Raw genomic sequence first — 26,102 nt, 5'->3', positions numbered from 1 at the left:
TTCGGCAGTGTAGGCTCCTGTAAAGCTGTGGGATTGGCTGAATGGTACAGCTGTCTTTCATTCTTTTAAAGAGACAGAAGGACCGGTTAATGAGACATGACAGGTGGCTAATTAGCACCTGTCTTCTTGTCTGTGGGAGTTAGAAATCCACTTACCTTGTTGCGCACACAATATGTTCAGCATTTTTCCTCCAGCCTCCTGTCTGGAGAGTTTCATACAGCACTAGTCCCTGACACAGCAAAGAGCTAACTCTTCGTGGCTGTGTGACACTGCTTTTCTACACGACTTTGCTTCTGAGGATCTCCAAGCATTTTACAAACACTAATGACTTCACCCTGTCAGGGAGAGGTAAGTAGCTACCATCTGGCAGACTTGGTGACGTGACTGGTCTAAGATCATTTCACCAAGGCAGAGCCAGGAATAGAAGTAAAATTCTCACGCTTTAACCACTAGACTGTTCTCCCTCCCATAAGGGCCCTAAAACAATGTCATTCCTAGGAGATCGCTTTCAGTTCTTTGTAAGGGAATTATTAGTTGTATTGCCATAGTGCTTAAAAGCTCTAGTCCTGGATTAGGACTCCATTGTGCTGGATACTGTACAAAGAGAATAGAGAGCTTCCGATCTAAGTATTACTATGAACAATTCCTCTGCTCCTACTGTATTTTCCCCATCTGAAGTTACAATCCCCTGTGTGACATTTTAAGGTGCTTTCCCTCTACAACACCCTGGCTACCCATGAGGCTGCTCCACCCTTGCAGCCGGGTGTTCCTGCTGACAGTCACTAGATTTGCACTCTGGGGGTCTGGAAGTGGGACAACAGCAGTGGAGGGCTCTCAACTCTGGAACTCAGTCCCCAAATAGATTGGGACCATGCATTTGCTAGAGGGGCAGCAGTGTAAGAGAAACATGCTTTCTGGTGATGTGACGGGGCTGGTGTCTCAGCTCTGTACTGTATCACAGCCCTATTACTCGGGAGCCTGGCTGTTAATCTCCCACCATCCTCCACTCCACAAACTATCTGCCATTCAATGAAAATCCTTCTCAGCAACACTGTGATTTTGTTATTAAAAATGTGACATGGTCAGCTTAAAATATATATTTTTAAAAACAAGATTGGGCTTTCTGAGCTGCTGAGCACCTAGGCTCAATGGCACGCTAGAGCGTGGAAACTGAAGAACGTTACCCTCTAATTTCCTTTGCCCCATTTATTGTGGTTGTTTACTTTTTGCATCTTTTACTCTGGACAGTGTACGCTGGTCGGGTTCAGTGGTGCATCTCTGGTCAATTTTACTTTCAGAAGCTCCAGCAGGGGCATGCCCTTATGTGGGCTGCAGACATAGCAGGGAAAAGTTTAAATCCAAACAAAAACCCACATGCCAGGCCTAAGCTGGCCTGACGGAGTCCCTGGAACAATCTCTTACCTGTAAATGCCCTCAGAGAGCCTCAGCAATGGGTGCAGGTTTTATAAAGGTAAGAAAACAAAAAGAAGGACCCACCATCAGCACCACATCAACCTGTCGAGGGTTACTGCCTGCTAAGTGGTATGAGACAATGGAAAAGTCCAGCCAGTTTTAAGGAGTTCTGAATCACCTTCCTGGAGCCATGGGCTTGAGATTCAATTCCTGGCCATAGAGTCTGGTCACAAAAGGGCTTAAGATAAACCCCAAGCTGCCTCTGTCCTGCTGTTTATGGGGGAGATTCTCAAAGATGCCTAAGCAACTTGGGAGCGTAAGTCCCACCAAAAGTCAATGGGACTTAATGCTCCTGAATGCTTTATAGGTCCCTGTGGAAATTTCACCACTGCATACATTTAATCAATCTTAGCCTGGGACGCTGCTTGAAAGCTCATGGCAGCTGTTCACGTCAGGGCTATAACTGCAGCCAATCAATATTACCCAAGAAATCCCTTGGGCCCTGCTTGTTAGCAGTATTCTCTCCATAAATGTCAGCTCTGTGGGGCCAGGACTGCATTTCATTCCCTGCGCTGAACAGGCCATAAGCAAACAACACCTTTCCCTCTGGTTTTCATTCCTGGTGCATTGGCACTGGGGAGGCTGTCAGGGATGGTCAGCCAGCCAGCCAATCGTGGGGCAGGCAGAAACTAGAACTGTGCATATTGCCTTCCAAACAAGGCTCTCAAGCTGCGCTATAAATATCACAGCATGGGCTAATCTTCGCAATGTGCCTGTGAAGTAAGCATTACTCCCACTTTACAGAGTGACAGAGGTCACTGTGCAAGTCAGCACCATGGTCCAGAACAGACTCTAGCCAGTGCTGGGCTGTAACCTGGAGACCACATTCCCTGTGTTTCCAGCACAGCGTTCTATGAGCTGCAGGTACAGTTTCAAAGATGAATTTCATGCCATTCTTTCTCTCTCAATAAACATAATGCCAGCTCTGGCCCTGCATGCAGCGTTCTTTAGTCCTTCCTTTCAAGCTAGGGTGACCAGATGTCCCAATTTTACAGGGACGGTTCCGATTTTTGGGTCTTTTTCTTATATAGGCTCCTATTACCCCCCCCCCCCCCAGCCCCTGTCCCAATTTTTCACATTTGCTGTCTGGTCACCCTATTTCAAGCTGAGTTTACTGGTCTCCTTCATCCAAGTTAGAAATCTAGTCCATAAAAGGCACACAGGGTCCAGTTCATCCAGAACCCTTGTAGCTATTTACACTCATACAATGAGGGTGAAAAATGGTACCCTTGTGATTTCGTAGTGCTTCACTTTGCATGGATGTAAATGACTGCACAAGAAGCAAGGCAGAACTGGGCCCACAGAAAAATCCTCCATCCTAAATAGGAGCTGACCTCCCAGAGTAACCTGGAGCCAAGAAGTTAGTCCAGTTAAAAGAAAAGTCACACTAAACAAGTTTGACAGTGTTTTTTTTTTTTTAATAAATAATATTTTGGCACAGAAATATACCAAGTTTTACAGAATACAAACTGGAGGGTTAATTACTGTGAATATTACAGAGAGAGAGGGGAAGAAATTCCCATCTATCTCCCTCTGTTCCTTTTCAGGCTCCAGTGGATCCTGATCATATATATAGACCATATATACCTCTCAGCCCGCTAAGGCCCACGTGTGGAACACAGACCCGGAAGGAGAGAGACACAACAAACAGGAGTGCAGACATCTGCAAACAATGCAAGCGCGGTGCCTGGAACAGAAATAACATTTTCCCTGTTTCCTGAGTCCACCTTTCTACTATCAGACATTTTCCAGAATGAATGAGTGAGAACACAGGATGTGCTTGGGCCAGAGGCAAACCTTGGACAGTTGAGCGGTATATGTAGTGATGGGAGTTTCCACCCAGCTGAAATGTCCTTTCAGGTGCTCGTGGGGGGTGATTTGTGCTCGGTAACATTACAGGGATGGCAGTGCTGGACTAGCAGTGAGACCACCACAGCAGTGGGGGGATGCCAACAAGGGGGGGGGGCATGAGGGAGAGAGCAGGAGCCCTCCTTGCTAAACAGAGATCCTTGCAATGAGGAACTCACCAGCAGGGTTGTAAAGGGGCCAGTTGGAGGTGCAACTCAGAGAAGCAACTGGATTGCTTTCCAAGATGGCATGCAACAGGAGTACGGGCAGTTTCATTCCCTCAGCAATTCCTTTCATGCTTATCCTAAGTGTGAGCTGTGGGTCCTTGTACCAATCAGGGCATAAGTGCACTGTGCAACTCAGGGGCACTACACAAACATCACCAATAATCCATTTCTCCTCAAGAAAGTAACAGAGCTGAACCATTGTTCGGATCCAGTAAGCAGTAATCAGCTACTTTTCCAAAGGGGACACCTTCATGTTAAATATCAGACCCTGCAAGACAGAATTGGCCTTCCAGTGTTATTAGCAACACTTTGGATTCCTAAAAGCAAACAGAGTTCACTTTATGCCATTTGTGTACTTGGTGCACTTCACGGCCCGCTGCGCTGGGTCACTTTCTGATCACTGTCAGTTTTACTGTCTGGCTCCTCTGCCTTACCACAATATTGCAGCTTTTAGATTCACAGGGCTGCAGAAGAGGTTTAAAGAGTTTGGGGCACACAGTTTTTGTTGATTTCATTAAACCTTTTGCTGGGGTTTCTCTTTGATTTTACTGTCCTCATTGTGCTTCTGTTTTCTGAAGACGGGGGAAGAGAAGGAAAAAGTTTGGAGTAAGGCAAAAGGCCACCGGGAAACAATAACAAAGGTGATGTCAGTCAGACAGCCAAATTCACTGCTGGTGTATGACAATGGAGTTGTGCCCTCATAAGAGCAGGGACTTTGGTCCACTGTTTAATTAAGTTGCTCTCTGTAACTACTCATGATGTTCAGTTCTCAATGCTCCGACCCCAATAAAAAGCCAGTGACTAAAACACAGATTTTGCAAAAAAGATATTTAGAAAACCAAACATGATCAGTGCATCTGACACTGTTTCTTTAAAAAAAAAAAAAAAAATGCTGGCAAAATTCTGTGAGATCCAGGCCTTAGCCAAACCAGCCCACACTCTCAATTTCTCCACATTCCAGGCATTCTGAAATGGGCCCAAGAACAGATACAAGGGAGCAGCATGGGAGCGTGAGGTCCACTACTGCTGATGGAAGCTGGGACAGGGAGTGTGCACTGCAACTCTAGAAGGTCTGACAGCGCATTCTGGTTTTAAATTGGTAGCCCTAGAGCCTGAAGTTCAACACAGACCCTAGGGAAACCCCACAGATAATCCAATCCATGTCCACGCACCAAAGCACTCTTAAACCCATAAGGAGAAGAGTCCTCTGCAGACAGAGGAAGCTCAAAAGAACCTGGAGAATCTTATAGGGAACTTTCCTAAGCTCTGCCCATTTATCCTGTGCTGGATCCTTTGTACCTTGATCCAAGGATCTCAAGGCACTTTACATGCGATGAATTTAGCCTCACAACACCCCCACAAGATACTGTCCCTCCGGAGGAGGAAACTGAAGCACAGATAGGGTAAGTGACTGTCCCAAGGTCACACAGTGCCTCAGTGACAGGGCCAGGAACAGAACCCAGACCTTCTAACTCCCAGTCCTATGCCTTAACCACAATCTGTCCAACAATATGCAGCCTTTGTATGTTTGTGATGTTTCATAGATCTCTTTACAGTTACAGGTGACCAGAAGTCATAGGAAAGAGTGGAGATTTGACCTCCTGGTTGCATATAAAGCACAGTGCTGTGAACATGGGATCTTCAACAGAGAGTCACATTTGTGAAGCTTGGTAATGGCTTGTATCAAACACGCACCATGCAGAAAATGCCTCCTACCCATATGGCCAGCCCCAGCCTCTGGAAACATTGTGGGGGGAGAGGGTAAGAGTCCACCAGCCCCGACAACTCCCTGCACAGCACTTCCTGCTGAACAGAAACACTGCAAAGCACCTGAGTTGATGGCAGCACGGTACAGTTGGCTAATCAGAGTGTCTGAGTGTCTAGGGATTTTCTTTGAGTTATGGGCTGGACAGCACTGAGTTCCTCTTTCCCCCACTTTACTTCACAAGAGCATGTTCACCCACAATTCCCCTCTCCCTCGTTCCTCTGCTCTCCTTCATCTGTGTCTCCTGCTTCTTCTAGCTCTGCCCTGCCAGCTGTGTGAGCCCCAGAAGGCGGCAAGGGGCAGCACAAGACACTGAAGCAAGCCATGCTTGCCTGACCCTGGCAGGTGCACCAGGCCCTACGGTCCCAAGTCAGAGCGCCCTGACCTCACAAAGCCCCAGGGATTCCCCTCTGCCTTGGCAGGTTCTGTACAGTAGCCTCAGCACAGATCACGCTGTGCGCCTTGGAGACCGGTCTCACATCCTCACCTTGCAGAGCTGATGGTCCCACAGAAGCAAAGCTGCAGGCAGGACAAATGGACCTGGGGAAGCATGTCTGGGGTGGAGGATGGCCGGGATGCTGCACTGCATCTGCCTCCAGCCTGGTGAGCATGTAGTTCAATGCATCCCTTTCTGCAGATAGTTCACAGACTGCACTGGTAGAGGAAACTGGAGCATGGTGGGATGGGGAAAGGGATGGAAAGACATCCTCTTTAACTGCATCCAATTTGTGGGAGAGCCCTGGCAGTGGACTGGGAGGAGGAACGGGGAAGGGTTGAGGAAGAAGAGGCGTCCCCAAATGTAAAGAAAGGGAAGAACCTTAAAAATCTGCCAGGACCAATCTTTGATTTGGCGTCATGCAAGGCAAAAGGACAGACCACTGCCCGCCAGCTTCAGCCATACACAGAGACAGGAGGCACAAGAGGACAATCCCAGCTCAATGCCCTCATCCCCAATTGCTACAGAAGTACCGCTCACTAGAACAGATGTTATGAAAAGCAGTGATCATTGAGACACAAACCCCAGTCCCCACCTCTAGAGACATTCTCTACACAGGCGCTAGCCCCTGGGATATTCCCCTTTGGAAATAAGATACAGGATCACAAAACGTCTCCCTGGTTGCAGCCGCATCCCGCAGAAGATCACAACGATGCAGAATGCAGGTGGGCAGAATGAGCAGAGAAGAGGGAGGAGGCCGATATAAACTGCATCTGTCTCACTGTTCCAGGTAACAGAGCTAGAGAGTGGATTTGTTTCACGCCTTGTGCAAAGCTGTGCAGGGATCTCAAGTGTTTGACTTTCACACACACACACCCCTGGCAAGAAACCAAGGAAAGGTAAATCTTCCAAAGGCAAAATAAAATATTAGTGCTAAACAAGTGAGCAGTGAAATAGCCAGGACCATCCCCTACCCTCTCCCAGAACAAAGATCCCACAGTCCAGATGCAGGGAAAACAGGACCTCGTCCAGATGTAGGAACAACAGGATTGCTGAGGCACATACCATCATCGGCTCCATTGATGGATGTTGCAAGAAACATTGAAAAGGTCCTGTCTGTCTGACCGCTGGTCCCATGTCTACGGGCGTCTCAGCATCATGGGTGCCGGGGACAGCGTGTGCATACGCAGTGGGGCTGAGGTGGGTGCCGAGGCAGCAGTGCGGCTGTTTCAAACACAGGACGACACTACACCTATTTTTTGGATTGAACACACCGACGAGAACCCCACAGGACCAGCGACAATCTGCCACTCATCTCCTGCTGTTACGGCACTTATGGGAAAGGGCTGGCAGGGCCATTCTCCCTTCTCGCAGCCTGGCGCTCCACAGAGCACCCCTCCCCGCTTCTGTGAGTGCCATGTCACACGGGCAGAGCTGACTGTTTGGGGTGGGCAGGAAGCACCTCTTGCCCCTCGGGAAGGTTTTGTTCATGCTGCTCCGCTCTTCCCACTACAAAAAGAAATGGGGCTTTGCTGGGATACAGGGAGAGGAACTCCACTGCTATGAGATCCCTTCACCCCAGTGATCATGGGCACCAAGGAACCTAACATAACCTGCCAGGGTGCCTCTCGGGGGCTGGTCTCTCTCCATGCAGAGCCTGTGCGAGCTGGCTTGTGGCTGCAGGAGAGAGAGGATTTCCAGGGCTTGTGCCTTCTTGCATCGGTGGCTGCTCTCCGCTGCACCCCAGCCTGGACTCTGGTGCCACCTCCCCGTTAGAGACGGTTATTTTTGGTGAGCGAAGAAGGTAAGGCTTTTCCGTGATGGCATCGTCTAGTAAAAGTGAGAGAGAGAATCACACCAAAAGGAGGGTCCAGGCGCAGGGAGCTAGCGCCGCTATTTGCCCAAGGCAGGGGCCACACCCACTATCTCTTCGTATTTGGGCGGTGGGTCGTTGTAGGAGATGCAGGTTTCCTCACCACTGCTGCTCTCCGGGTGACCGGTCACCTCCTCATAGGAAGGGGGAGGGGTGGCGCTAGACAGTCTGGAGAGGATGGAGAAGGAGTGCTCCGGAGGATAAAGAGTGCCTCCTGCTCTGCCATCAGCAGGCACCCTGGTGCCTGGCTCGCGCTGGGACTGGCCTTCCCCCTGGCTGTGAGAGGTCTCTCGGTACACCATGACCCTGGGGAGGCTGCGGCCCGCTCGGCTGGCCAAGTAGCGGTTCTGGGCGTATGAGGGACGGTGACGCGTGGCCTTCTGTAGCTGACACCTCCAGATGATGAACAGGGCAATGACTATGAGCAGAGCCACTCCCAGGAGAGGCACCACCACATACATGGCATCTGAGCGCTCCGTGCCCTGCCCGGGGTCCTTGACGGAGTATATGGAGTTGGTGTATCCTTTCCAGAACTCCATCTGTAGAGGGGAACAAACCAGCACCAGTCACAGGCATTTGTGTCAGAGCAGCGCCCCTCAGCTTGGGGGCCAAAGGAAGAGGGCAGCCGCAAGGGGCTGCTCGCTTACATGCCTGACTTCCACTCTGTAGCTGAGGTAGAACTGTTCCACCACCTCCTACTGGTTCCCCTCCAACGGAGCACAAACCAGGGAGCCAGTACCTGAGACATCATGGGAACCAGTGCACAGGTTTCTGGGCTCTCGCCCTGATAGCAGCAAGTGGCCCAATGAGAGGCCGAGGGCGCCTGTGCTAGCACCACCCCCTGTCCTGGTTAGACTGGGGGGCAGGGAGTGTGCCACAAGCACATGTTGGCAAGGCATTGCTGGCACTGCCACTACCATGGCTCGCAGTGAAAGGACACCTGGCAGGGAGATGGCCTTGCGTGGGAGAGGTGGGTAACAGAACACTGAGCTCAGGTTTCCTGATGACACCAGGGAACAAACCACCTCATAGGCAGGGCAATCCATTCTCTCTCCCCTCCATCTCCTTCACCACCCCCCTCAGGGCTCGAGTTATTCCATCTCCTCAGGCTCTAGTCCCCACAGATCTCGCCCCCCGTGTACCGTTTTCTCCTTGTTCTCAAACACCTCCTTGACCTCCTCATAGCTGCAGATCTCCTCGATGCACTCCCGCTCGATGGTGCCCTGGCGGAACTCCTCCAGGAAGCTGTTGGCCCGGGGGAAGCGTTTGAGAATTGAGTGGGCGTTCTTGGCCCCCAGGAACACTGCAACACACAACACAGAGAGGCGCTGAGGACTCCCGCACAGCCAGCCCCACAATGATCCAACCAATGGCCTTTCACTGCCACAGGGCACAGGCTACTACACAGATGGCAGCTTCGGGTACCCAGCAGCACAGGTGCCCATCGGCTATGCTACACAACCCAGTGCTAAAGTCCGCCCACCCAGTCCCGCTAGCTAAGAAGGCACAACGTCCTACCAGAGAGAGGGTAGAGCAGGAGCTGAGCAGCCCTTACAGGCTCTCCCACTGCCTAGGACCAAGCTGGCCAGTGCTAGCGTGATGGAGCCAGACGGGAACCGTGCGCTGGGCTGAGGGAGGACAATGGCAAGAGAGATTCACAAGTAGAGCTTTAATAGTCCCCTACCAGCAGAACACAATGACCTCGGCACTGCCATATCACAGCCCATCCCCCTCTCTCAACAGTCTGAATGCTTCAAAGAGCGTGCAGGACTAGATTGAGGGGGAAACTTGTGAGTCCTACACTGGTCTGGTTGTAACTTCAGGCCCTCGGTGCTATTGTCCATCCCGCCCCTCTTCCCAAGAGAAAGCCAGTGCTGTTGGGATGCAGGGGGGGGAGGAGATCAGAACCCAGCCCGCAACCAACCCACACAATGCAGCTCTGGGCCACCATCCACTAAAAGCATCAGCCAAACTCCAGGGGGATTTTAGTCACGCCTGGGGTATGTTGTTCATGTTAAAACCCTGGCCTTTGGTCCTGCTCCCTGAATGTAGCTGAGGGTGTCCTGTTGCAATATCACCCACCTGCAGTCTCCTGTCTAACAGCACCGGAAACCTGCGCAACACCCAATCTAGGCTGATGCAGCCATCCTGTATCGCCTGCCCTGGTTCCTTATAATAACACGTGCACTCAATTCAATAGGCTGGGAACCATCAGCTGGATTACAGGCAAAGCGCCCACTGCGACAGGGGACCAGAGCACAACTGGTACCGCTATGGCACCGCCCCATTTATGGCTACAATAGGAGGAGGCAGCCCCAGGGCACAGGGAAGAGGCATGGATGGAGGAACAGGAAAAGGGTCTGCGCCCTCCACTGGCAGGCTGCGTTGCCAGCAACACCACTTCTGTTCAGAAGAACCAAAGCTTCATGCGTCTATTTGCTGCCAGAATCAATAATGAGCAGGGACTCTTTGTTAAGAGGCGCCACTGTCTGAGGGAAGGAGAGTGGGGCTTTTGCAGCCCTTCTCTACATCGTCACCTCAGCCCATGCTGCACATTATAGGCCAGCAGATTGGGCGGCATCTGCACCAGCGCTGAACCGCGGTAGCTGCAGCAGGGGATGATGCCAGTCTAAGTACCAACCAGCCAATGCACCTATGCTAGCTGTGCTCTGCCCCCCCACTTTATGCTGCATTACCAATCCCACGTTCCCAGCACACCACTGCACAGTGGGAGATTCTAAAAGGCCTTCTGTGACCCCAGAGGGATTGTCGGAGATGAGGCCAAACTCCCATAGTTCCCCAGGAGTTGGCATTATTTCCGATTCCCTTTCTCAAATGGGCCAGGACAAACGCTCAGCTCAGGAATGATTCCAGCTGGAGCTTTGGAGAAGCCGTCCTGAGGTGCATCCAACAGCTGCTACGAGGTACAGGAGAGCCCCAACAGCACCTGTGAAGAGCCAGAGACCAATAGCAGCACTCACGCAGCTTCAGCTGCAATGCTCATGCCCCTACCCCACCCATGGCTGGATCTGTGCAGTATGCAAGGATGACACTCTGCAGATGAAATCCCACTTTGAGTCCACACCATGTCACAGACTGGGAACACCAAGTGGTTCAGGACCTGTGAGGAGCAGAAAGCAGCTGCATAACTTCATACTAAGGAAGGACACTTTTCAGTGCAGTGGGTGTGGGACTAGCCCCAATGCAGAAGCACCAGCCCACAAGGAGGAGACAGCCAATCACCCTGCAGAAGAGTGGCAACTGCCCTGTGGAAGCTATCCACCCAGGACAGTTATTTATCCCTTGGGTCCCAGTTTGGGGCTGGGAAGTCTCCTGCAGGTGCTTGTTTCAGACTCTCGCAATGGCATGGCAATCCATGCAGTCACATGTGCTCAGATCAGAGCAGCCAAGGTAGCAGAGAGAATTCATGGATTTAAATAACCAGGTTGGCTCCAATCAATGGAACCTATGCGCCTATTGTGTGCTCTGTCCCAACAAGTCAGAATGTGCTCATAGGAAGGGGTCCTACTCACTGGGGTTCACAGGAAGATCATGCAAACATACCTAGAGTGCTCAGAGCACATAGCAGAATGGTCAAACACTCTGGACTCTTCCAGGTGAACCCTACTCTCACTGAATGGCACAGGCACTGATAGGGTCTCCATCCCCACAGCAATTCAGGCTCACCCTGCAGGCCAACCAGTGCCTCAGTTTATTAAACCCTTCTCAGAGGGCACAAACCCAGAGACCTGTACCCAGGACAGTGCACATTTGAGAGACAAGGCCAGGTGGGTTACCAGCCGTGACACTTCACTGACCACTGTAGCAATTATATCTGCAATCACATGCATTTTGCAAAATCCATGTGAAAGCAAAGGCAAGATCACCTGTGCACAGTGGAGTGAGAGGGCAGCAGGATTTGAAGCAACTTACACACAGCCAAACTGTTACACATGAAGCAATTATTCATTAGCACAGCCTGCGATTTGGCCAGCTAACAAGGGCTCTGTGCACACACTTTCTAACTAATGGCAGGACTTGGAAGAAGAATCATGCTAGCAGTTAACTAAAAATGTTACCTTGTCTTTAAGTAGGAGTCATTTGTTGCTATATTGGTGGCAGGTTTCTCCTTGTTTTCATGTGACCTTCATTTTTCCTATTCTCAACTGGTATGGTGAGTGGTTTTATGAAGTATACTACTCCAGAGGCATTGATGTGTATTAGCAATTACTGCTATGACATGCCACCATCTTTTGGTCATGATGGGATACACTTGATGGGTAACTGCATTTACTTTTTTCCCTGTGGTTTATTAATGAGGGAGTTTATGGAAGAGAGAACTGCTGTTGTATGGATTGCGATACTGGCAGACCAGGTAGCAGCTCATGCTAAGGTCCCCATGTCTCAACTGAACACTGAAAAATACACAACTGGAAGCAGTCTGGCTCACCTGTGTGTTAGTGTTATTAAAATAGGTATTAGAATTTAATAACATGTTTAGACTTTACTGATTGCTTGTGAGTTGCTGCATGCATTAATCTCACCTTACAATATGGGATACAGACTCTATAAGTAATATTTAAGCATTTGTATTGTAAGCTTCTGTGACACTGTAGATCACCAGACAGGAGAGAGATATTAACTAGTGTAAAGTGCTGGTCACCAACAGAAGGTGTTACATCCTGGCCAATAGGAAGGCCCATCAACACCAGATGGACTATTGTAGAACATTAAAGAGAACAAAAGTCATTTGTTGCTCTGCTCTCCCTGTCCCCCCCCCCCCCCCCAAAGATGAATCATGCAAGTGGATTCCTCCCATCAGCTGAGTTCACAACTCAGAGCACATAGAATCATAGGACTGGAAGGGACCTTGACAGGTCATCTAGTCCAGTCCCATGCATGGGGAGATAGGAATAAAAACACCTAACAAGAAAGAACTGGATCTCTATGCTGCTTGGACTCTGGGGGGGCAAGATTTTCTATGCATAAGCAAAAGATTCCCAGAGCTTAGCCTGGGTTAGCCCTAAATGACATATAGAGCTTGCTTTTTATAGAAGCTTCTATTACCTCTTGAAACTTAAGATTGTAACTCATTTGTATATTTATGTTTATCTGCTTTAATCTTGTAAATAACTCATTTCCTTTTCTATTTAATAAATCTTTAGATAGTTTATTATAGGATTGGTTACAAGTGTTATCTTCAGTGTGAGATCTAAAGTGAAACTGATGTGTGGTAAGGGACTGGTCCTTTGGAACTAGAGTAAACTGAATATTGCTGTGATTCGTGGTGTAAGGGACCGTTTATCACAAAGGTAGGCTCGCCTGGGTGGCAAGACAGATGGGAGTACCCCAGGAATCTGTCTGTGACCCCATATTAAGGCTGTTATCGTGCCTGAGGAGTTTACACTTAATAACTGACTGGCGAAATCTAAGTATAGAACTCACAGGCAATTTGGGGTTTGTGCCACGGTTCTTAGCAGTCTGCCCTGAGGTTGGTACTCAGGCTCCTGAGTCACTGCAGACAGCTCGACATGGATAATAGAGAACTGTGTGAAGGATGTGAATTACAATGACTTTTCTCCAGAATCTACTTTATTATACAGAGATGCAGGCCAGCTGCAATACTAGACCAGAGCAACATATTTACAAAAAAAAATGGCAACGGAGAGACTATTTTACAATCATCAAGTGCATCTTGCTGGGGCCCCAGCTCTCCTATTTCTTCAATCTTTGTGAAGGAGTTTCATGGGGAATGGCTGTGAGGGAGCTGTTCCGAGAGGAGCACTGGCCAGCTTAGCAGGGTTGTACTGAGCAGATGATGCAGGGATCGGTTGCTGGGTCAGCTTTGGCTACCATCTGCTCTTCAGCCTTCGTACACTGGGTGGAGGTTTCACAATGGAGCTGTCTATCCTCAAGTCATTTCCTATCTTGCTGGAAATAGCCTGGCACCAGCTCCTTGGCCTCCTGCCTCGACCCCTCCAGTCTTTCAGGAGCACATCTCACTTCCTCCTCCTCCTCGCACTGGAACATTCGCTCTGAGCTCCTTTGAGTCTCCCTCTGTGTTTCCTGAAGTAACAAGCCTGTTCCCTGCTTTTCCTGGACCTAAGGTTTGCCAGCCTTTCCACCACTGTGCAACCTGGGCCATTCCCTGCTCTGGGACATCCACGGTGCTGTACTGGCTTCTATAATGAAAAGAAACAAATAAGAGCTTCAATAAGTGAAGCAAAAGCTCAATCATTCCTTGGATCACCAAGGAACACAATGGAAGCCTTTGTTCTAGCCGCATTTCGAATGCCAGTGCCTCCAGAAAGGCTCTCCTTGGACTGGAGCCCGCAAAGACCCCTTAGAATTCACAACTGTTACAAGAAGGGTGGAGATGCTAAATCATTAGAACGAAGGACAAGGAAGGGATGGGGAGCTACTGACGGTCAGTATAATCACACTACCAAAGGCTACTTATCAGGCAAACAGGAGCCTCCGAGACATGTCTGTGCCGATGGTCCCAACAAGAGTAAGCAAGGGATGTCAGAGCAAGGCGGGAGGCTGGCAGGTTAGCCCTGGAGTCACTCGAATGGGCACTGGGGGACAGGCTCAGAGAAAGCAGGGGCTGTGTGAGCTTCTACAGCAGGGGTGGGCAAACTTTTTGGCCCGAGGGCCACATCTGGGTGGGGAAATTGTATGCAGGGCCATGAATGTAGGGCTGGGGGTTGGGGTGTGGGAGGAAGTGCAGTGTGCAGGAAGGGGCTCAGGGCAAGGGGTTGGGGTGCAGGATGGGTGCAGGAGGGGGCACGGAGTATGGGAGGGGGCTCAGGGTCAGGGTTCAGGAGAGGGTGTGTAGTGCACGAGGGGGTTGGAGTGCAGGGTGCAGGAGGGGTTTGGGGTGTGGGCTCCGGCCCCGCTTACCTCAAGCATTTCTGGGGTGGCAGCGGCACACAGCAAGGCTAAGGCCCCGCACCGCTCCCGGAAGTGGCCAGCATCTCCGGCAATGGCTCCTGGGGGTGGGGTGAGGCAGGCAGCTCCGCCGTGCGCTGCCCTTGCCTGCAGGTACCACCCCCTGCCCCAAAGCTCCCATTGGGTGCGGTTCCCTGTTCCCGGCCAATGGGAGCTGCGGGGGGCAGTGCCTGCAGGAGAGGGCAGTGCACAGAGCCCTCTACCCCCGCCTCTCTCCCAGGGAACGCAGGGATGCGGCGCAGGGCCAAGGCAGGCAGAGACCCTGCCTTAGCCCCTCTGTGCCACAGGGCTGGCAATCCCACAGGCCGGATTGAAAGCCCTGATGGGCCAGATCCAACCCACGGGCCATAGTTTGCCCTTCCCTGTTCTCAGTGTAAAGGGGAATAAGCATTGCCTCCAAATTGGATCGAAGGGGGGGGGGGGGGGGAGGGCCGATTTTCAAAGGCACTAAGACCAGTGAGCCCCACTGACTCTCAACAGCAGGGTGTGCCCCTGAAGATCTCCCTCTGTACGCTGAAGCACAAGCATCATGAAAGGTTTACAGACAGAGAGGAATAAGGATTAAGGTTAATTGGTATCCACGGTAGATTTCTTTCAATGCATTCAGTGCCTGACAGCAGGTAGGGTAAGCAGTAATTATCCTGGCAGCTCCCATGGCCTGTGTTAGATCTATATCACTTTGCTATCAAAATATGCCAATGACTGTCTTTTATGCATTAATCAGACAGAACGGCATGTGACTGAGGCCAGATAAGAGCAGAATGCTAATTGGATGCCATGGCCCAGGGGCCAACAGATGCAGTGCCACAAACATTTGGCCACAGCAGCCAAGAGGTAGCTTCCTGCCACCCAGGTCTTTTTCGTAGGCTTAAGCTGCAGTTTGTGTTATTTTTGTTTTCCCCCCTTACTTTGCCAGCTTCGAGTCCAGGCAGATGGCATTGCTCAGTGGCTGTTGGGTAAAGCCACCCTAACAGCAAACACGGCTCATACAGCCAGAAAGGCATTGGGCAGGGTTACTGAGCGGGAGGCCAGAACTGGGGAATTACTGGGGAAGGGCCTGGTAGCTGTGGAGCCAGGGAGGGCAGGGGGAGAGGAGAGGCCTCCCACCCTTGTCTGAGGCAACAAGTGCCTTTTAAAAAACAATCATGGTAGCATCCATAAGAAGCCACAAAACTCTTCCCCCTGCACCTGCACTCAGCCTCCTCACTGGCACAATACATATAACAAAGAGCTGCATACCTGGCACAGAGCAGCCCTCGTCCCCCGGGTCCTCCTGCTGGCTCAGCTCGACCGCTGTCTCCACTGTTAGGTCTGGATCCTGGCATGCCCCAAGCAGATCCCGAGACCCCAGCAAGATCCCTGGCCTCTCCCAGTCTGGCTTCAGAACCAGCGCTATCCTCAGCTCTCAGCGGAGCACTGCACGCAGCCTCTGTGCCATGCAGCAGCACATCAGGCTGCACACAAGAGCGAGCAGGAAGGATTCAGTGTAGCTCTTTAAAGATCAAACATGCTTTTCCCACCCTGCTATTATTGTCCCAGCTTTATCATACTGAACCATCGGGCCCTCGATATTGTCCCAGCACAGCTCGCTAGTCCGAGCAGTGGCCATTGCAGTGGGTTACTTGGCTGTTCACTTACATAGCGACTGCAGGGCCTGGGTCACCTCCCCTCCCCAGCTGGTCACCAATGCCCACAGCACTCTCAGATCTGCCCCTACCATGCTCCCAGGAAATCCTCCTCAGAGCCATGCTGGCGACTGCAGAACAAAGTCAAATTGCTGCTGAAGAAGTGGGTTGTTGTGAACACAGTGCACAAATGAGCGCCACCGTCTGGGCAGCACAGGTAACAGGCCCCAAGCCAAATGGCCCCCTGTGCCACAAAGCATAGAAAGCAGACCAGGCAGGCTGCCTAAGCAGTGACCAGTACACTGTGGGAAGGGCAGAGCAGGACTCCATGCACGACTGGGGCTATTAGGCCAGCGATCTGTGCCCACTCTGGCTTGGTAAGGTGGTGAGAGCAAGGCTGAGCCAACTGGTGGCATAACTGAAAATGCACAGTTGGGTGGGGGTGCCTGGTGTGTTACAGGCATGCGAGAGGGACCAGCAATTCACCCAGCTGCTCTACTGGACACCAGACTCCGACTCTGCAGCCAGAGAACACACAGCGAAGAGATGTGCAGGAAGAGATAAAGCCATGCCTCATGCCTCTGATCCTAGAAGGAGCCATGACGCTGCCCCACCTCTGAGATCCAAGGCAACACAGCCTATTTCCTACCATCTTCTCAAAGAGGAGGCTGCCAGCCCTTTCCCCCCACCATGTGCAAAAGACCCATCCCCCCCACACCTCTTCCTCCAGGAGGGGTGGAGAGACCACGCTTGCCCCTCCCTGCCCTTGAGGCCCTCATTGGTAAATACTTACTTGCCATGCTGCCTTGCTCAGACACTCAGGGCTCTCACCTACCTGTTGGGAAGAAAATGGGAGAGTCATGGAGCGTTCAAAGTCGCAGGCCCTTGGTTCCAAGCCCTTGGTCACACGAGTAGCAGGGACTGATCCATGGGGAAAGATGGCTTTTTCTGGAGCCTGGGCAGCCTGCTGCAGGTTCCAGCTGAGCTCTATATACCCATCATCTCTACAGGAAACCATGACCCACCCAATACTGCCTCCAGGCTCCTTTGGTACACACCACACGTCACAGAATGGCAGCTGGCCCTCGCCAGCTCATCCAACCCGCTTTCAGCCCTCCCACCCCACATATCCATTCGGCATCTGATCTGCCCCAAGATCTCCCGGGTTCAAGACAGAGCATATCAGCGGCTCTGCATAACCCCAGAGTGCCCAAGAAGCAGGCCACAAGGCCTATGGGGATTCCCGTCAGTCAGCTCAGGGCATCCTTGTCTCTCAGTGAACAAATGTGCCCCACTTCAATAGAAGAGGGTAAAAACACCCCCATGGCTTCTGCTCCATCACATCATGCAGGAGAGATGTAGCACACTCCGGTCCCCACACATTAACTGGCTGCTTCATATCATCTAGCCTCAGGCTGGTGGACAAGAGGCATAGAACATGCAGGCTTGCAAAGTACTTTACAACCTCTCCCCACCACAGCAGACTTTATAGTTCACTGCCAGGCTACGTCCAAAATCCGCTGCTCTAACATTAACTACCCTTCACCCCAAGGCCAGCGCCTCTTACGTGGCCAGGAAAGCTCTGCCAGCCAGTCTAAACCCACAGTGTGCACTTAGGAGCCTTACTGGTCTGAGAATTTACAGCCCAATCCTGCAACCTGCTGAGGCCAGGTCTATACCACAAAGTTTTCCTGGAATAGTTATGTAGGGCAGGGGTGTGAAAAAATCCACACCGCTGACCAACACAGCCAGGCTGCCAAAAACCTCCATGTAGATGCTGCTACGCCAGCACAAGTCCTTTTACCAGCATAGTTTATGTCGTTTGGACTAAAGATCTCTTTATGCCACATCTCCTCTAGGTGGCTCTATTAGCATAGCTACTAGTATAGCCTCTCTCATGTAGACTGCTTGGGGTGTTCTCAGCTCCCTAAGGCAGTAGGAATTGAGGATGCTCAACCACCTCACAGAATCAGGCCCTTGAAGAAGAGAGTTTGAACACCTGGGTGCATACAGGAACCATGTCCATAAAATGAAAGATGAGCCAGATGGCCAGGAGCCCAGAGCCAACCCAGAGGGTGAGAAATAAACAAGATTTCTTCACCCAGAGGTGCTAGATCAAAGCTGATCTCCACAGCACATAGATACTGTACTACAGGCTTGAAAACTGCACCTGGCACCTGCTAGCTTTAGGGTGAATACACCAGCCACATGAAGGAAGAAACACCCCCTTTACCCCCCACTGAGAGCTCCTGCCCACAGAATGAAAGCTGTTTGGGGCAGGGACCATCCATTCTGAGTTTGTACAGCATCTGGCACATAGGGGCCCCAGTAATGCATCAGGGCCCAAGGCACCACCTCAACACAAGTTGAGTAACAGTAATATAGTAATAGTATCCCAGCCACTAGAAAGAGAGGGTGCTGGAATGCACTGCTTAGGGGGCTTGAGCAACCTGCTACTCTATCCTTCCCCCACCTCCCAGCTACTGCTACTCTACCCAAGCCCCTCAACAGCCTCCAATTTATTTATTTTTGAGCCCTTCTCCTCCATGAACTGTTCCAGTGGATGCTTCTGCTATTCACAGCTTTCCCGCATACCTGCAGAATGACAACTGCTGCTCAGCCTACTGAATAGCAGCAGTGCAAATGAGAAGAGTTCCATTAATGCTGCACGGCAAAACTAACAGCACAGTAGTGGTGCTACAGCTGTCAGCAAACTCAGGAAGGCAATACTACATTTGGAAGGTTAACTTGCTGTAAACAATGAAATCACATTGTGTACAAGGGTCTGGTGTCTCTCCACAAACAGGAGCCATTTCCTATTCACCGGTGACAAGTGGATCCTTCAGACTCTATTCTACCACCTCCCCATTGTGCTCTGCTAGCCAGCTCAAGCCCATGATGCATCATTACAGGAATTCCCTGGCTCTTCTCCCCACATCTCAGATCTGCACAGCAGAACCCATCCCCCTCATTCTGACCATGTAATACAGTGGCACAATTCCATCCAGGGGCTCTAGTGACACTGCAAACCAGAGAAGTAAAAAGATTCTCACCGGACTTTACTTTTATTATTGGGGGGCGGAGGGAGGAGAGAAGAAGAGGAGAAACAACAAGAAATAAAAGCTACACTAGTCTGAGGTCCAGGCTTTACAATACGCAGATCTAGATCAGTCCTTAAGTAGCTCAGCAACAGTTTCTAAGTAAAGTAGTTTCTAAGCCCAATTACTTTACTCACCAGTGCTAGAAATAAATGTCACATCTCTTCAAAACCCACAAATCTAAGGCTTCCAGTAGCACAGAGCAGTTGTTTCTCACCCCAACAGGGCAGGGAGTAGTGAACCTTGCACACAACCTCTTTTTGGTTATTACTAACATTTCTATCCACCAACACCACAACTATGTCTTACATGATTTTAGAAGCTGTTGTATCAAGAATGGTTAGACATAGAAAATAAGTCTGTAGCCATATGGAATGCACATTTCAATGGCCTAAAGCATTCATCTCTAGCAGGCTGTGAAATATGGACTGCAAAATACATGCTGCAATTGAAGTGGAGATGAAGGAAGAAAGCAAGATAGCAGACTGTAAAATCAGGTTATCTCAGATAGCACCAGGGGCTAGGAAGACAGATTGGACCAATATAGATGTTTTCAACACTGGAAATTTTTTCTAAGGTCTGGTTAGCCCAATAGAGGAAACTTTGGTCCCTAAAACATTGATGTGACACAGGTTGAGAACTTGTAACTATCCAATGGGATCTTCTATGGACTATAACGTGGTCAGTTGCATCGACTATAATCAGGGGTTGCTTTGGTCTGGTTAATTTTTGCTTATGTTCAGTTTTCATCTTCATCAACAATACTTAGAAGGGACAAGGTGGTCTACAATCATTAATTTATCCTCACACAAGTCAGTGGCAAGAGCTGGGATTAGAAATCAGGAACCCTGGCTCATTAGACCACACGGTGTCTCTGATGAGCAGCGGTGTACACCCCTCTTCAGAAAAGACACGTTTCAGGGGGTAGGGGTATGAGTGTGTGGGGAGGGGGGTATCATTTTAAGAAAAGCTGATATTTTAAGCTTAATTATAAGATTGAGGCTAGGCTGGTAATATTTGAACTATGCATGCAAGGGGCCAGCTGATGCGATGCAGGTTGTGTGAGGAAGGTGAATATATTCCTAGCACAAAGGAGTAGGGCTATTTAATCCAATGGAAAAACAACCTGGTAGATGAGAGCTTCAATATTCATGTGTATACTATACACATGATTGGCATGCATGTATCATAGCAGCAAGTGACATAGATTATATATAAATACATTTACATTCTGGGCACGAATTTCACATTTCTAAACACACCAGCATTATAGGCACCCATACAAAACACAGAGTCTGGAACTCAAAATACTCCACCTCAAAGGACACTGAAGAGTTAATTTTTTCTGCCTAAGGATGACAAAAACCTGAGGAACCCAAACCCAGAGCCCAGCCTCAACGCCCACCCGATCGGTTCCCCTCCCTCCTTCTCCTAACAGTGTTTTCCTCCTCTATAAATACACCATCAATAGGAGGTTGCCATGGCAATGGTGAGGAGGCGTGAGGGATACAGCAATGGGGATGCTGATGCAGTCACACATTCGTGTCTTCCAGACCTCGCAACCCCCGGGCTCCCTCCATCCAACGATGATGCTGTGGAAACCGTGCTGGTAGAATATGGTGTCCTCTGCCTCTAGCACTACAGGCAGACTCTGCGTGGGTGTGCGGTCTGGGGGAAGGATGTACGCAGACAGAGAGGTTAGCCAGAACCCCTGATCCTCTTGCCAGCACAGGAGCGGGTTGCGGGATTCCATAACACTACTGACGTGTGGTGGCACGTCGGGAGGCTGCCGGATTGCTGGGCGTCATACCGCCAAGGATGCCAACTGCTTTGCAAGTTCGAAGAACTATTTTTGTTTTCAAAGCCAAGAGCAACACATCAGAGAAGGCTCTACAGGCTCCAATTCTCAGAGACCACAAAGCCCCATGGTGGCCAGGATGCCATCCCCACAAACCAATCCACAAACCCTCAATGGGACCAGAATTCGTCCTAAACAAATCCTAAAACTCACCAGGTTTGGAGTGTATGCTCGCAAACAGCTGTGTAAACTGATATGTACCAGCCAGGCACCTTCCACCCTCAGCCCCCTGGACCTCCCCCAAATCCCACTGTAGCCAGTGAACACACCTTCCCCCACAGTCCACAGCACCCACACACCCTAGCAGATGCTTTCCCAGCTCCTCAGAGCTTAGCACTCAAGTACCGATTTGTTTCACTCTTCCCTCCATTGCCATCATGCTTCCCCTTCCCCCCTCTCCATCCCAACCCCTCTTTCCTTCCCCACCACTTCCCTGACATTCCTGCCTCCCTCCTGATTCCCAAAGGCAGACTCAACCCCATTCCTCTCTATTCCAGTCCCCAAAGCTCCAATCCCACCCTCCCACTCAATCCTCTCTTCCGGTACTGTCCCTCACCCCTCTTCTAGCACACCCCTCAGCTTCCCACTCAGTCTCTACTGCACCCTCAATTTCCACAGTCCTGGGTTGTTTCCAGCTCCTAAAAATTCATACTACTTCACACTACCCTGTCCCCTCCTGCCCCATTTCTTCCCCCCTTCCCCTCCACTTCCCAGTGCCCCCACCCCAGAAATCCATCTCATCTTCCTCCAGCCCCCCTACCCCTTCCCCATACCTCTATCCACCCCCCCATCCGTATAAGCCCCCTCCCCATACCCACTCCTCTATCCACCCCCCATCCCTACAGGCCCCCTCCCATTGTTCTCTCCTCCCCCTTTCCTCTAGCCTCCTGGCCCTTCCCCTCCATCTCCCCCCCCAACCCAAATCTACACCCCCTCCCCCTCCCCAAACCCCTTCTCCTCTCATCCTCTGCCCCTTGCCCCACCCCATGACCCTATCCCATGGCCCTCCCCTCTGTCCCAGCCCTATGCACCTTAAACCCCCACCCCTTCTCCCCTCTGCATGACCCCTGCCCATCCACCCCATACCTCTTACCCCTGCCCCTTCTCCCCTACCCACCCCCCTTCTTCCTTCCCCATCCACCCCTTCTCCCGTCCCCATTTTCCCCACCCCTTCGCCCCTCGCCATGATGACCCCCACCCCATACTCCTCACCATGACCCCCTCCTTGTACTTCCCATTACTCCCTCGCCTTGCCCTAGTCCGCACCCCACTCCCTCCCCTCGGTACCTCATGCCCGCCGCAGCTCCGGGCTCCCCGCGCGCGTACACACACAGAGCCGCCGGCGCCCCGCCCGCCCGGCGCAGCCCAAGCCTGCAGCCACCAGTGTCCACCCGCGGACAAGGGGCGGGGCGGGGCCGAGCCGCCCTCCCTGTCCAATCACAGAGCGGGGGCGGAGCTGGCAGACATCTATGGCCAATCATTCAGCCGCTAAGGCGTGAGCGCTCCATCTAGTCTGCCCAATCATAAAATGCGAGGGGAGGGACGCCTCTCCCACTGTGACCAATCAGCGTGGCAGAGGCGGGCGTTGCCGCCTGCTGTGTCCACTCAGAGGGCAGCCTTTGAAGGAAGGGCCGTCCCACTTCTGGGTTTGAAGGCCTCTGCGCCGCAGGGTGCTCTGGGAGTTGTAGTCCTGATGGCTGGGTCATGCCAGGACGCTGTAGCAAGTGAGCACGAAGCTGTGGGAGGCGTTTCCCCTCGCTGCGGCTCTGATGCGCCCCTCACCGCAATGTCTGGGCACATGATCGCACCAAGCCAGGGCCTTGTTGTGTGTGGCTGCAGAGGGACCTGGCTCCACCATTTATGTTCAGCCACTATTCTCCACTTGCCCCAGACTTGGAAGGAAGTTGCTCCCGGCGGAGGCCTGCCTAGCCAGAGAGCTGCTAGGGTCATGGGGAAGGGTCTCTTTGCTATAGGCCGTGGCTGAGATCCCATCCCTGTTGTGCCTGGTACTTACCCACACATAGTAAGGGACAGGCCCTGCCCAGAGAGCTCACAGTTCGTGCCGACAGGGCAGTTAAAGACATGGGGTGTGATTGGCCAGGCTCACCTGCTGACAGGTAGTAGCGCATCCCACTGCCAGCTGAGCTCTGACCCAGCATTGGTGCTGCTGCTAATAACAACAGAGAAGTGCTCAAACCAAACACTTCCAAGCTCCAAAAGTTGGTCCGAGCACCACATGTCGCAGCTTATAAATAACTAAAACGATGATGACTGATGGTGCTCTGCACTTCTACAGTGTCTATCATCTAAGGCTCTTACAACAACACCAGGGAGGAAATGGGGATAAACTGGCCACAAATAAACTTAGGCTGGAAATTAGAAGGCTTCTAACCATCACATGAGGGAGGTTCCAGAATAGTGTCCCAATAAGGACTAGTTTTAAAATGGAGCTTGGTATATTTATGAACAGGATAATATGAAAGAGCTGCCTGCGATAGCAGGCAACTGGACCTGATGACCAAGGAGGTCCCTTCCAGTCCTGAGGGTTGCCACTTGTCCAGGTTTTCCCAGGATCATCCCTTGTTTGAGGTAGCTGTCCTGGGAGAATCTATAAAGGGGCTCAGTACGCTCTGGCAGCTGTCTAGGTTTATGGGTTTAGCCTCAAGATCATCCCTGATGTCCTGTTTTTTTGTACCTCAGAGGAACCAACCCTACCAGTCACATAAAACCCAGCTTGATTCTCAGACTTTAGGTGGAGACTAGAGTGCAGGATTCAATTTTTGACATATAAAATGAGGCCCTTACTATGGGAGTGCAGGAGGCAGGGTCCACACAACTGTAGCTAAGAAACATTGATTTAAAGGGGAACAGTAAAGTGTTGTTTAAATTGAGGGTATCGGTGATTGGTGCATAATATGGAGAGCATAAGCTGCCTATTAGCTAGAAATCAACATTTTCCCCACCTGAATCAAACTGAGAGGGGATCCATGCTCTTAAATGACAGAAGAAAAGGTCTGTGAACTCGAATGGGTTTTGCTAACTCAAGAAATAGTTCAAGAGGTTCACATAATCTCCAGTTCTACAGTAAAATGTTAACTAAAGTGCAACACGCCTAATGTCCACCAGGTGTCAGTAGCTGCTAATATTTTAAAAAGGCCTGACAGCACAATAATTAGGATGGGTATCAATTAGAGGTCCTGGAGTTTTCATTACAGTTTACAAGTAGCATAGGTTTTTGTTTGGAGGCTGTGTTTTAGAACTGGGACCCTTATAACAATACTAATACCTATAAGAACATAAGAATGGGCATACTGGGTCAGATCTATGGTCCATCTAGCGCAGTATCCTGTCTTCCAACAGTGGCCAGTGCCAAATGCTTCAGAGGGAATGAACAGAACAGGGCAATTATTGAGTGATCCATCCCCTGTCATTCAGTCCCAGCTTCTGGCAGCCAGAGGCTTGGGGATCTGAGAGTCAAGCTGGGTTCTTCCTGGCTCATGGATCCCCAGCAGGATTAAAGATTCTGCAGCTGGAACATACCTGACAATGGCATGGAAGATCCTGGAGCCAGAACAGATTCAGAGCTAGGGTGGCTCTGCAGGGCTGCCCGTAAAAGCTCATTTCTGTACACAGAGGCAGCAGCTATGACTCGGGAAGGGCTGACACCTGAACTTGTACCAAAACCACAACCCGGCTTTGGCGTCCCACCTCTTGTTATTTCAGTGTAGATCTGTGTATGGACACCTGTTTCACCTGTTCTGATTTGCTCCTGACTTAAGAACACTCAGAAGAAGGCACTTTGACTCTAGGATAAGATCACCCTTCCCCAGGGTTTGTCTACATGGACATTGCACCAGTCGAACTGGTGTGGTCACATTGCAGCCACTTTAGTTAAGCTGCTGCAAATGCATGCGTGGACCCAGCCCTGGGCATCCTCAGCAGACGTGACCCTCATCCCCTCTATGAGCCTGCTCACTCACCCTAAGAGCCAGCCTGAAAAAGAGGCAGGTGGGAGTGGGGAATGGGTCTGAGGAGATGGGGGATTGGATGTTCAAACAGCAAATATGCTCACCCCTCAGTCAATTCAGCAGCATCTTCTAGCAGCATGACTAGAACTCGAATCTCCTGATTCCCGGTGCAGAGCTTTAACCACTAGACCTTGCTGTCATGCTATTAGTTCAGCAAGTCACAGCTAGTTTTGCAGTGAAGAATGGGCAGGCGTGGTTCCCCTCTGTGGCTCTGGGCTGTGCTGCATTCGACCACTAGATGGGGATATTTAAGCAGTTTGACATAAAATGAGAGTTTCCTGTCCCTGAATGCCACTGTAGATTCTGCTCTGAGCCCGACCGCATGGCAACACTGGTATAGTGGCGGGCATTGGCACCCCCTGCAGCCTGCCCCAGCCCTGTTAGCCTGCAGGGCTGCACTGTCCTTGCCTGATGACACCTGCCCCCAAGTGCTAACGGAGAGGGTGTCCCAGGTCAGAGCACAGATTGGCACCTGGCCTGGCCAACAACATAGTCCTCGCCCCACCCAGAGACTGGCTACAGCCGCCTGCCCCCTGCAAACAGAGGTGCAGGTCGGAGATGCCATAATCTTGTGCCCGGCTCCAAGTACAGCAGTCAGACCTTGGAGCAAGGGGGTATCTGCTAATCTGGCACTTCCCTCTGCCTTGTGGGGCCCCTCTCGTCCCCTCCTCCCCACCTTCTGTTGGACACATTCATGACCCTGCCCTGCTCCCACCAGGTCATTCCCCCACCCACAGCCCTCTCCCTCAGTCACACATGTGTCCATGGTACTTCCCCATGGTAGGCCGGTTTCCTGGCCATGGACTCCAGAGTGCCATGAACCCTGATGTTAGAGCATCACACGCTTTATTTCACTCGTCAATGCCCTGCTGTACATTAACCACCAGAACATACAGACTAAAACCCAGGGGCACAGCTGA

General features: G+C 51.0%; 1 protein-coding gene across 3 annotated transcripts; it reads right to left on the bottom strand.

Moving 5' to 3' along the window:
* Positions 1–2,886: 2,886 nt before the first annotated feature.
* On the bottom strand, positions 2,887–22,542 carry PRRG3 (proline rich and Gla domain 3). Of its 3 annotated transcripts, none has more exons than XM_054039297.1 (4): positions 22,442–22,542; positions 16,992–17,033; positions 8,765–8,925; positions 2,887–8,161 (listed from the first exon to the last, which is right to left on the bottom strand). In XM_054039297.1, the coding sequence occupies exons 2-4, from the start codon at positions 16,996–16,998 to the stop codon at positions 7,643–7,645; spliced, it is 687 nt and encodes a 228-aa protein (XP_053895272.1). In that variant the 5' UTR covers positions 16,999–17,033; positions 22,442–22,542; the 3' UTR covers positions 2,887–7,642. The 3 variants fall into 3 exon arrangements, 1 of the variants encoding a protein (XP_053895272.1); XR_008446148.1 differs by lacking the exons at positions 2,887–8,161; positions 8,765–8,925 and adding exons at positions 13,180–13,804; positions 15,813–16,027; XR_008446149.1 differs by lacking the exons at positions 2,887–8,161; positions 8,765–8,925 and adding an exon at positions 13,180–13,804.
* Between the last annotated feature and the right edge of the window lie 3,560 nt (positions 22,543–26,102).

This window comes from Malaclemys terrapin, chromosome 9 (assembly GCF_027887155.1).
Source record: "Malaclemys terrapin pileata isolate rMalTer1 chromosome 9, rMalTer1.hap1, whole genome shotgun sequence".
Taxonomy (NCBI): Eukaryota; Metazoa; Chordata; order Testudines; family Emydidae; genus Malaclemys; species Malaclemys terrapin.
This window is presented reverse-complemented; position numbering and strand designations above follow the sequence as displayed.

Coding starts and splice junctions, on each gene's coding strand:
- PRRG3 (XM_054039297.1), bottom strand. Junction 8,162..8,764: donor TTGAGAACAAGGAGAAAACG/GTACACGGGGGG, acceptor TCCCCTCTACAG/ATGGAGTTCTGGAAAGGATA.